At 40.1% G+C, this 12,582-nt stretch overlaps 1 protein-coding gene across 5 annotated transcripts in view; it reads left to right on the forward strand.

Moving 5' to 3' along the window:
* LOC110984444 (uncharacterized) overlaps positions 1-12,582 on the forward strand; it is a 36,691-nt gene that overhangs the window by 8,160 nt on the left and 15,949 nt on the right. For 4 of the 5 annotated variants that reach the window (XM_022244648.2, XM_022244649.2, XM_022244650.2 and 1 more), the window contains 8 exons: positions 2,490-2,644; positions 3,783-3,991; positions 5,489-5,555; positions 5,752-5,885; positions 9,286-9,405; positions 9,619-9,738; positions 9,859-9,984; positions 11,832-11,987. In XM_022244648.2, coding sequence (XP_022100340.2) covers positions 2,490-2,644; positions 3,783-3,991; positions 5,489-5,555; positions 5,752-5,885; positions 9,286-9,405; positions 9,619-9,738; positions 9,859-9,984; positions 11,832-11,987 — 1,087 coding nt within the window. The remainder of the gene's footprint in view (positions 1-2,489; positions 2,645-3,782; positions 3,992-5,488; positions 5,556-5,751; positions 5,886-9,285; positions 9,406-9,618; positions 9,739-9,858; positions 9,985-11,831; positions 11,988-12,582) is intronic. The other variant, XM_022244651.2, reaches the window with a different exon arrangement.

Raw genomic sequence — 12,582 nt, forward strand, 5'->3', positions numbered from 1 at the left:
CACAGTTTCAAAATTGAAACTACACGCACAATTAATTACCTATTGTCAAAAAGAAAGTAATGCTGTACATGTATTTACTCTTAGAGTGTACATGTACTGCTTTTAAAATTTAAAATATTTGCGCATTTGGCTTTTAATAGCATTGCACACCCTGGCATTTGATTGTGATGGACCTTCAACTATACCACCTTGATGAACCAAAAAAAACTACTGCACAGCACGTAATTACGTTTGATGAACTTAAATGTACATGGAATTTTTATTGCTGAAGTTACACAAATACTGTAGTAAGCACATGATGTTGAAGGGTGGGACGTTAACACATTAAAATGTTTAAATGAAAAAAGTTCCAAATCCATTTACAAAGTTTGTCAAACATTTAAATGGAACCAGAGGTTTCACGATCGCAATCTGGCGTTCGTACCATATTTATTGTAAATATTATTTATTGTGCCTGTAAAATGTAATCTGATTTTCAGAACACACCCTGCTCGGTCATATCAAAGGAACACACATGTACATGTATATGTACCATGATTTCATCACTGGAACTTTGTGTCAACTACATGTATATACATTGTATACGGCTTGTTGTGTTTACAGTTTTCGATGACGTCTAAAGTTTTCGATGACACTGTGGTAAGGGAGGGACATTTACACATTTTCTAAGTTTTGAAAAGTTTTCTTGACACGTTTTTCAAATTAAATGTAAACTCCCATCCGAATATGCTTCATTTTGCATTGTCCATACATGTACATGTACCTCCACATTCAAACCCCCACAAAACCGGTTCTGAAAATCGAAACCTTATTACAATGTACTGTACTTCCTTTCGCTTCCAGTTTTGTGCAAGTCATGTTAATGATATTTATGCTGCGGAAGTAGAACAATCTGATGCTCTTTTCCTGCTTCATTTGGGGGGAAAAATCAGAATAAACTTTAATATGTAAACTAGATACTGGTACAGTGTGCTGGCACCATGGATGCTCTTTTTTTGAGTATGTGGGGTTCTGATAAGAACCGGTTGTACAATGTACCTGTACTCAACATTTCAAACAGTATGCTCTGTCTGTCGTCAGGAGACTGCAGAGGGTCAAATGATGTGGGCCTCATGAGGCAGCTTATGGCGTGTAGGAGGCAGTGATGAGGTTCATGTATGGAGAGGATGTTACATGTACATGTAACTTTTCAGAACCCACAAAAAAAAGATATACTGTAGGCATGGTGCTGCCGCAAACCTACTTGTATCTAGTTTACTTGCTACCATATCCCAACCGTCTGACCATGAAAAGCTTCAAATGTCAGACTTTGGACGTTACGCGCATACACTGTTCTGTACATGTACGCTAAGGTACTGTACATTCATGTATGTACAGTGTGTGTATTGTCAGAAATTTCACTATGGGTATCAAGTGCCCCAACTACGGGTTCAGTGTGTTTGTACAGTACCGTACGATGTCATGCAAATCCCACAGAATGTTGTTTGTAAGTTACACAATGTTTAACTTGTATGCCTGACACAGATATTAGTTTTCCAGCATGCATTGTACAAGTACATGTACATGTACCCTTAGCAATTGATTAATGTGATCAGGTGATGTGGGATGCGACGTTTTGAAAACCCGAGGGATGCTGTTTATATCCCTGACAATGTTCACAAAATCACATCCCACATCACAATGGGGTACACACCCTTAAAGTTGTGTTCTTACATGTATGGGGTATTTCCTTTGTTCTCATGTACATGTACATGTACAATGTACATGGACTGAAGAATTACAGACGTGCTAGTACATATACATGTACATGTACGGGTAGTGTGTTAGGCACAGTTTCCCTATCACTCCCATTTGAACCAAACTACATGTATCCTTTCTGAGTTGAAATTGCAACCTAGTGTCCCTTATGTCTGTATGTAAAACCCTCGTTTTGTGACTGATACCCACTGGAAATTCCTCCTTTTTAAGTTCATTGTAAATTCCAACAATTTACAGGTACGTGTACATGAAATTCTTGTAGGGTGCTTTTTAAAGCATGCACATATACAAGGCCTCTTCTGGTGGCTGGAAACAGATCAACACTGGGCAGTATTGGAATTTACCGATACATGTACATACATGTAATAGGCCTACACCTGTCATGCCTGTATGTTTGTGTACAAACATTACAACTACAGTATTACTCATGCAAATTACAGATTGTTGATTTTTGAAAAAAAATGTGGCATCATGGAGGAAGGAACACAAAGACAACTGGAACATGAATATGCGTACACTGTATGTACATGTACATTGTACATTACATGTACATTATCTCCAAATAAAGATACATGTACCTCGTAATCCCGCTTGCAATTTCTGTTCTTTGTTACAGGTGCAGTTGCACATGTACCATTTGTAAAAAACAGTCCTAAAATTTTACAGTGAACTGAATTATCTGATACAAATTAACCCATCATACATTTTTTTAATTTCTCTCCATCTATAAGTGTGTGCGAAAAGGACCCTGGTACAAAATGTACTTGCAAATGTGCATACTGATGGTAACGATGATAGCAAAACACCGAGCGCTGGCTGCCTGCCCACCCATATACATCAAAGAGGCGCCAGAGGATTGGAGTTGTGTGAGAGAATGCCGTCCTGGGTGAGTTCTGAAGAGGAGGTTGGTGTAGGTGGACATGTGATGCCCACACTTTGATGTTCCATCAGCATACATGTGTAGTGCGCATGTAACACCGTCGCATGAAACCTGCTGAAAAAGAGTGTATAGTTGCACTTAAAAGTGTGTCTACAAAAAGTTCATTACGTCTACCGGTACCTGCTAAGTACATGTACATATAGATGCGTACCTTACATGTACATGTACTTATAATGGGTAGCATCAATGAATTTTTTTGTAGACACCCTTTTTTTTCTGCTGCTTCATTCTCGGGATGAAACCTATTTGACTTTTTGGGGGGTTAGATGTTTTGAAAAGTGCACATTTTATAGACCTATAATTGCCCATGCTTTCTTTGACAGCTGAGAACCCTGATGTCATTCAGGGAAGAACTGGTAGTGTACGTGTACTGTATTTTAAAGAATTTACTCTCTGAAACACATCTAAGAAAGGGTTGCACTGGGCTTAATACTTCGAACGTACACAACAATAAATCACCGAAGAAAAAGAAATTCAGGTCAGAAAAAATATTGCAAATCTAGCAGCTTTTGTGCACAAACCAATTTTACTTGAGAGATGACATCACACTTTCACTTACAAATGTGGAAATACTCAACATAAAAACCCAAAAGGCAGGAAGAAACCTTTAAAATGGTGGAATAAATATTGAAAGTGAACTTTATCAAAATAAAAAGGTGAATTTAAAGATTTTGCATTAAAAAATTGAATTGCAGTGATCCTGTAAAAGCAAAAAAGAAACAGAAGCCAGCCACAATCATTGACAATGTCAGGCATGCATGTGTGTATATATCTTCTGACTGGTTCCCAGCTGAATTTGGCTCACCACGCTAGATAAGAAGCATTTGCTACTAGCTGTCAGAAATTTAGCTCAGGTTGTTCATGTGCATATATATTAGACCCAAACCAGTGCCGTGATAAATTTCTGTATATGCTGAGCTTTACCGGATAAAAAAATGTCCTGGCCAATTTGTACATTCATGACCCAAGAGAGGGAATGGACATTGACTTCATTTGTCATGATTTGAATGAGGTTTATTGTACATGTACATGTAAATAGACAGTCATGTCATTGACTGTTTTTTTTTTCTTCTCCATTATCCAGCACTTTCTGCCATAGTAGCAGCTGCTTACCCTGTTCCCCCTGTCCAGATCCCTACACTCTGGCTGAGTCGGGAAGGACCGAAATGTCCATTGTCCCAGCGTGCATTAATAATGGGATCTGTCCCAACACCTGCGCCCCCATCGGGTTCACTCCACCAGCAGCCAATGCATCTATGTGTGACTGCGTGGGTGTTATTCCACCGACTCCAGGTATGGGGCAGGATAGTGGTGATGAGGCAGTTTGTAACTTGCATTATGAGTTCAAAGGTGAAGTTTCGACTCCATCTGACATATAGTTTTGTTATTGTGGTCACTTAAAGTTCAAGGCTACATGGGTGCATCAGCCATGTACATATACATGGAGCAGTCATTGTCACCCCCCTCTTGTTAGAAATAATCAGAAGGTTGTTTTAAAACACCGTGGGCCAGTGGTTCTGGTGTTCAACTGACGTGCCGTTTGTAGGCTTTAAACCCCATGATTACCCATGGTGCTTGCATTCCTCAGGGAAGATGCTTTACTACATTAATTTGCCTTACTCCATCCAAGAGTACAGTCATTAGCCAAAGTTTAAGACCACCTGTTTCTGTCACTGTCTGTGCCATACATCACAGTAGTGCTATACATGTACATGTATGCCCATTTGAATGAAATTTTTGCAAAGGTAGTATATTTTGTATAATACTTTGTCTGTAAGGCAGCATGGGTAAAAAAAATAGTTTAAGTAATCAGAAATAAAGGAGGGCACACTAAATATCAGAGTGTTAACATTTCAAATTATGGAAAGGAAGTCAAAAGGCTGTTTAACCAAACTACTAAGGTTACACATTGAAAATAAACGAAAATTGCCATGATTGATTGGTTTAAGTTTGAATTTTCTTCAGGTTAACCACTTTTTGCCAGTTTGTCTGGAACCAGAGATGTTGGCTTTTTACGCAAAGCCGGGGTGCTTGAAATCAGATGGGGGGGGATGGTTTTGTAACAAAAGACCGTACTTGGAACAAAAGACAGGGCTGCCGGAAATTGCCAGCATTTTTTCAGTTGCAAGTAGTTGAGGAAATCTGTCATTGTTTTGTAAGACTATAGTACTCTTTGTGGCATTCAGCGCAAGTGGATTATCACCAGGGACAAAAGCACTCCAGTACTCCAGTGATGAGCGAGACAATACCGCTGCATGCTAATCTGGTCCGCATTTGAAAAAACCCAGCAGCGTACTGGGCCAATTTCGGGAACAGAAGAAAATTACGTACATGTGTGTAACACCGCACAATCTGGGCTCTCTTTTTATACAAGGTGGCATGCCTGGGTGAAATACTCGAGCGTCAATAGATGTCATCTGTCAGATTAGAGTAGCCACCAGACAGTCAATTTTGTGGAATTTTGGAAGAACTTTAAAACGGAAAATCTTGAAAATTTCCCGAGATTCAGCATGCAACTTCAAATTAAACCCAGCAGCATATGGTTGATGCATTTTGTGTGGGTGGTCCTAAACTTTTGCAAATGACTGTACGTATAGGGCCCTGTGAGCATTGAGAAGAGATAGCTGTGATCTTACTGCAGATTATACCTATACTGCTAACCTGTATCTCACTCTCCATTGCCAAGCAACCTACACAGTAGCCAAAGTACAGTACATGTACTACATGTATAACCATACATGTCTAATGTAGGGTTTGTCAGTTACGTCTTTTTTGTCTATCTTTTTACAGAACCTACACCTGTCATTTGCAAGGAAGGCTGTTCTAATGGTCACTGTGAAACACACGGAGAATGCATGTAAGTACACTTTCATTGTATAATCACACAACAGATTATCTTGAAACAGGTTCAAGTGTACATGTACATGTATATTGCAACGGTCGCTAGGTTGTTAGGTTGGGTCATACACATGTACATGTACAGTATATACATGGATTCAAAGACAGCAACACTGCCTTTCAGTTTGTAACATGTCTGTCGGTTGCTGTTTCAGCTGCGACAGTGGTTGGGATGGGGAGTTGTGTAACCTGAGGCAATGTATCCCCGACTGCATGCACGGTCACTGTAACACCTCATCAGGAGAGTGCATCTGTTCTGTAGGATGGGGAGGATCGCTTTGTGATGAAGGTATGCGTATTGCTTTGTTCCCTGCCCCTGTATCTCAAAAACAGTGGCATATCTAGCATGAGGATGGGGGGTTGCTTCTTTTTTAGGAACTGAAAGTTCAAACTCTTGTGAAACATATGCTCCGTCTTTCCTCTTTTTATTGGTGGGAGGTGATTCTTCTTGGTTTTGACAATCATTTTTAGTATAAGCCAAAAGGTATGTGGGAGGACAGTCTTAAAGTCAGTTTTTTCTGCATTTCGCCCTCCCTTATTGACAGGGAACAGAAGTACCTTTCGTTTGATGAAATTTGTCATACATGTATGAGGAATTTGACATTTGTATGGTTAAACCTATAACAGGAAAAATGTACCAGCGAGAAGTATTAATTGTACTGGTCACCGGGGATGTGTTTTCCGTTTTCCTGAAAGTTTGTGCTCTCTGAACCTATGTGTACAGTTTAGATAATCTGATAGTCTTAACCCTAAAAGTCCCCAATCCTTCACCTGTTGGAGGACTGAGGACTGTTAGGGTTAAACTGTGGTTTAAATCTACATGTACCAGTATGTGCATACATTTACCTGTACATGTATGATACATGTATCTGTATATGCTATATTCACTAAAACCTGCACCTGCAGTTTCAGTCCAAGGCAAGGTTTTTGTATGTTGTGTTCATAATTGATTTCTGTTGTTGCTGTTCCATTAAGCATATAGCAATCAATATGCATGATGTACTGTACCTTAATATCCACACAGGCTACCCCTGCATGTACACACTAACCCTTTTTACACCAGCTGATGGCATAGTCGTATCTCAGGTAATTTAGCACATTGTTTTTGATTCATTCATGCATCATACGCATATTATGGTCTGCTGTGACAAACTATTAATAAATCACTGCATAAAATGTCTGAAACTTTGAGTTTCAACAAAGGAGTGAGTTTATTAACCCTAGCAGTCATATTTTGCTATACCATCGAAAGGGGGGCATCGCATTTCCTCCCACAGACTATTATTAAGGCACTGAGCCCAACCGTCCAAAGATCTTAAGACTGACATGACCATGAGTGAGGACAGGGAAACATCTTTTGTTTTCTTTGTGTTGTGCCGCCTGCGATAAAATAAAAAAAATATGTACATGTACCTGTACAGTGAAATGCAAAGTCCTGTTTGGTAAGGCCATGTACAATACATTTACATGTACATACCCATGTACTGTATGTGTGTGTCATATTGATCACTTGGGCTCTTGCAACTGTGCCTGACCTGACCACCCGTTGATCTACAGCAACATGATAGTCATGATAGGCAGGGCTTCCTTTGCTTAAATAAAGCTGTGGTGGGAGGTAGCATAGCTGTGACTTTCCATGGCTTTCTTCTGAAAAGTATACTCAAAATAATCCACAGTTTTACATGTACATGTACATGTACCATACCGGTAAGCACAATGCTATGCATTCGTACATGTACATACCCACTGCTTACCAGTATGGTACATGTATATCTGCATGTGCACGTGTACATTTGGAAGAAAGCCAACATTACATGTGTACACTGCGCTAGTAACTCGCCTTCATTTGTCATGTTTATGCATGCAAATCATTCGTCTTGCAGCAACTGTCCTGTTCATTAACATGTACTTGCACAATGTATGTTCTTGTATGCATGTGCAACCTTCAGTGCTCATGTTTCACGTACTGTGCCCAGTACTTTTACTGTCCTCTAAGTAATACATGTACATGTACATACTCACGTACCTTACATGTACACTTTCATTATGCTCTGGTTTGGGCTATTCCGCATTACATGTACATGTATACAAATGGATTTCACTCACTGACTTTGATCAGTCACCATGGTCACACTCCAGTTTTTCCATGTCTGGTGGGCTTGTTTGAAAAAATATTGTTAGTAATACCATGAAGATGTCCGAGCTTTCACCTTGTTTACATGAATACCATTGCATTCAACTCAAAATGATTGTTGTTAACTTGTTTGTACTATTTGCAAGAACTACGGTGTGCGGTCAGCCTTTGATACATGTACATGTAACTCTACCTTAAGATGTTCCCATTGGCCAAGAGCAGATGTCATTCTCATTTCTCAAGATGAGGGCACGTGCAAGTTCTACATATATTCGTGCACACAATGCCCAATGTATTATGGGGTTGAGCAGCACGCAATTATTTTTAAACCTGTGAAATTACTGTTATCCATGTGTATTAGATACTGTTAACGTAGCTCAACAGTGCCTTAATTATACCATGCCCGTGGAAATGTTCAAAACAGTTGAGGTCTAAACAATGTGTATATGTACATGTACAGTACATGTACTGGGTAGCAATGTGGCAATTTAATGTGGACTAGTGGGTGCCAGTTTCCATGTGGTGTCCAGTTGTTTGTGTACCCTTTGTGTTTCATATACTCCGTATTTCACTGTCAAAAATGTCAAGTGTGTATTGTCATGTTATGTGTACCATTAATGTACATGTACAACGTACATGTACCATGCATACATGTACGTACAGTGTACATTTTCACATGGTTTGGCCAAGCAAGATCCTCATCGATGATTCATGAACCATTCACCGGTGGTGGTTATCTCTAGCTACAGAATTAATGTCATAAATTATTCAGCATTTTCAAAAAGCAGTCTCATCGACTTCCATGGGGCTATAAAAAAGACGTGTGAACCATGAATGAGCTTTCCAAATTTCAGGCACGAAGGTCCGTCCTCCATATTTACATGTACATTCTATTATTTCCTTTGTTCACCTCTGATCCTGTACATTATTAGTGAAGTCCGATTATGTACAAAGTACATGTACCGTACATTTGTACTATTTAATCCTTTTTCTTTGCTGCACTCTTCAACATGTTCAAAACATTTCAACTTAATATCCATCTTATTAGCAGTAATTGAAGAATCTTTGTGTTGGAAGCCTCTTGTCAGTGCATAGATAGACTGTTTCAGAACAGTAGAAATAGCCTCCATCTTGATACTGGCAAATACGCTGCTGAGTGTATAAGTGCTCGTGAATTTGAATGATGTACATGTACATGTATACGAGTGTAGAAACGACCAATGAACAATCCTGTGCAATGCTTTCTTTGACCGATGGTACTCCACCTGTGCGTGTACATGTGCATTGTAGGTGGGTACATACAGGTGTATTGATAATAAGCCTTTTCTCATTTTCTGTGTTGCGATGCTGCTATTAACAGTGTGCATACTTATACAGTAATTGATGGTGTGGAAATTAATCTTACACTGTAGTACTGTAGTTAAAAGCTACATGTACATGTACCTTAGAGAGCATGACTTATTTGATTGGTTTGCAAGCCTGTGCTATTTATTTTTTAGCCATACATGTACATAAAGAGTGCCTGATCGAGACTAATTTGTATTGCCTTTGGTAGATTTAAGCTACTGTAGGAATAACCAGCCATGCCGGAATGGTGGAACATGTGCAGACAGTGAAAATGGAGGTTACACCTGTCACTGTACGGAGGAATTCACAGGAATAGATTGTGAGACAAGTGAGTAGAAGTTACCTTCATTTTTCTGGCACCTTGTCCAGATACATGTACTTTATAATCTACCAAAAGTTTTGTTGGATTTACACATAGGTGTGTAATTTCTTTGATTAATATGTTGGAAAGCCCACACTACATGTATGTATCTTTTGTCCAGCTTTACAAAAAAGGAGTGCCAGATTAAACCTGCAGTTGTACTGTACATGTATTTGGTAGATTTGAGCTACTGTAGCAACAACCCGCCGTGTAGGAATGGTGGAACATGCTTAGACAATGAAAATGGAAGTTTCAGTTGTCAGTGCACGGAGGATTTCACAGGAACAAATTGTGAGACAAGTGAGTAGATATTCAATTACATGTACCTTGGCTGGATCCTTCATAACGTACCTTCTATTGGATATAGGGTGTCTGCAGTCCTGCCACTGTTACTTTCATTGGTTCTCATTTTTTGAGCAGGAATGAAGCTGTGGCTATGTGAGGAGACTTGCCTCAACAATGGAACCTGCCAGGAGACTGAATTGGATGTGTATCAGTGCGAGTGCATGGAAGGCTTCACTGGAACCAAGTGCCAGCATTCAAAAGGTGAGTAATATGCTGTCTACAGGAGCTGCATGTACATGTACATGCAGTGCTGTGTAATCTGCACACAACAGTCTGCTAACCCTAAAAGAGCAGTTTTTTTTATCATGTTTTATCTTGGTCTTATCTTCTGCCCTATGACTTCCCACACTAGTTCTGTACATGTGCAGTAAATTGCATTTGAAAGATAATGCTGTGAAAAGGAATGGAAAAAATTTCAAACTTGAAAAAATTTTCGAATTTCGCATTTTGACCACAACTTCCCCCCCCCTGCGAATTAGCAGCAAATTTGATGTGAAAGGGGCGAACGACGTGCGAAAATGGTGCGAACTTTTGCGAATGTGGCATGAAACATTTGCATAAACATTGTTAAAAAAAGCAGTGTGCAAAAACAGTGCGAAAAAGGTGTGAAAATTGTGCGAAAAATTTGTGAAAACGAGAAGCTTGGCGCATTGAAATGCTCCACACTGGCCCCACACGCATGACTGTTGTGCAGTGGAGAGTCCGCTGCGCTTGGGGCTGAATCACCGCGTGGAGTGTGCTGTTGGGCACCTGTAGCCTGATACTAGTAGTAGCGATCACGCCATCACTGTAACTGCAGACAAGCACTCGGCTGTCCATGCAGCACGATTGCAAGCACGTGCTCACCATGGTGAGCCGCGCCCCGTGGCGCAGTTGTTTTCTTGGATTACCGTAAATTTCAAAAAAGTTGTCCAAATTTTGAGTAATTATACGGGAGTCCCCAAGTCATGAAGTTACGGAGCGCATGAAATGTGTACGTAACTACAACAGCACACTCCACGTGGTGAGTTGGCCCCGACGGCGCCAAGCACAGCGCAGCCTGTGTAATGCACCCTTCACTGCATAATAGTAACAAGTGTGGAGCATTTTCGCTGCACATTTCTTCTCATTTTCGCAAGTTTCCGCATAATTTTTGGAACCTTTCGCACCGCTTTCGCAAAATTTTCACACTGTTTCCACACACTGTTTTTTTTCTCAATTTTTTCGCAAATGTTTCACGTCATGTTCACAAAAGATTTGCACCGTTTTTGCACTGTTTTTGCATGTCGTTGGCCCCTCTTACAACCAATTCGCTGCGAATTCGCAGGGGGGGAAAAGTTGTGGTCAAAATGTGAATGTGAATGCAAATTGCTTTCGCATTTTTCCCATTCCTTTTCGCAGCGTTAACTTTCAAATGCAATGTAATGTACATGTAGCTATTTGTAGACCCACAGTACTCTTCCACAGGTTTCTGTCCATGCACTACTGTGCTCTGCAACTCTCTTTCTCATCCCGTTTTCCAGATACTGTTGCCTACATGTACAGTGTATGTACTGGGTACCTCCCTCACTCTTTCATCAATTGCTATCCCCATAGCTATTTGTAGATCCACAGTACACTTCTACAGGTTTCTGTCCATGCACTACTGTGTCTGCAGCTCTCTTTCTCATCCCGTTGTCCAGATAACCTCCCAACATGTCCTACGTGTACATGTAGTTCTAGTGCATCGAGCCCTTTTCATGTTGAGCACAACATGCTACCTTTTTCTTTCTACTCATTTTTCCTGTAACCCTCACCTAATAGCAGCCACTGCTGGTTGCCATGTGTTTGGTAAATTTTACAAAAAATATGTATATTTATTCTGTAATTTTAATGTAAATGAGGCCATGCCTTGAATTTTCTTTATGTTTTACATGTATATGTAGGCATGTACATACGTGCACTGGTGCGTGTACTAGTACATGAATCAAGCAGTCTTAAAATCTCTTCATATTTTCTCTTTCTGGAGCTTGTTTTACGGTTGGAAATGATGTGTAGTTTGACTGCAAAATTTTGTGTGTCCACCACAGGTGCACCAAGTTGGGTGTATGGGCTTGTAGGTGCCGTAGTTGTACTAGGCGCGGCTGCAGCACTGACTTGCATTTTTTGCTGCAGGAAACTTCACATCAGGCCTTGTGTGAAGGCCTTCTGGCCGCTCAACAATGACAGCGACATACAACTACTAAGTGAGTAGAAAAGCACACAATTTTTTGGCAGATAGGACATTTTACATAATCCCATTTTTCGATACATTCCAGCTTTTTAAGAGTTTGGGTATTCATCCCACTTTGAAATGTTAATGTACTTTATGTATATTCCACCTCCCATGTACATGTACAGCCCACCTCCAAGTTAGTTTGCATGCATTTATGAGCATGTGGAGAAGAGCTGTGAAAGTGAAGAAACTATTGTTCATGTAATCAAGACACATTGTGGGTTTGCACATACACCTGCACAATTAAAGTGGCCCCTATGCAAAAAGCATTAGATTTTCTCGGTGTTTGTAGTCATGCTGGCAACACATCTTGACATTATGCTGTCAAAATGACTTTGTGCATGTAGCTACATGTAATTACATGTAGCTGACGTGCACATTGTTATTGTTAAAGCCAGTGCACTAGTGAGTAGAAGTTGAAATGGTGGCGGTACACGTACTTGTACACATACTTGCACAGGCACATGAAATGCCACAGGGGAATGGTGGCAACATGACTGCTTGAATTGTATCTTCTCTGATCAGTCTACATGTCCGAACATCCAAATCTCAAAGATTTTAATTGG

The sequence above is a fragment of the Acanthaster planci genome, linkage group LG02 (genome assembly GCF_054643075.1).
Source record: "Acanthaster planci isolate LZ-2023a linkage group LG02, COTS_SCS, whole genome shotgun sequence".
In the NCBI taxonomy this organism is placed as follows: domain Eukaryota; kingdom Metazoa; phylum Echinodermata; class Asteroidea; order Valvatida; family Acanthasteridae; genus Acanthaster; species Acanthaster planci.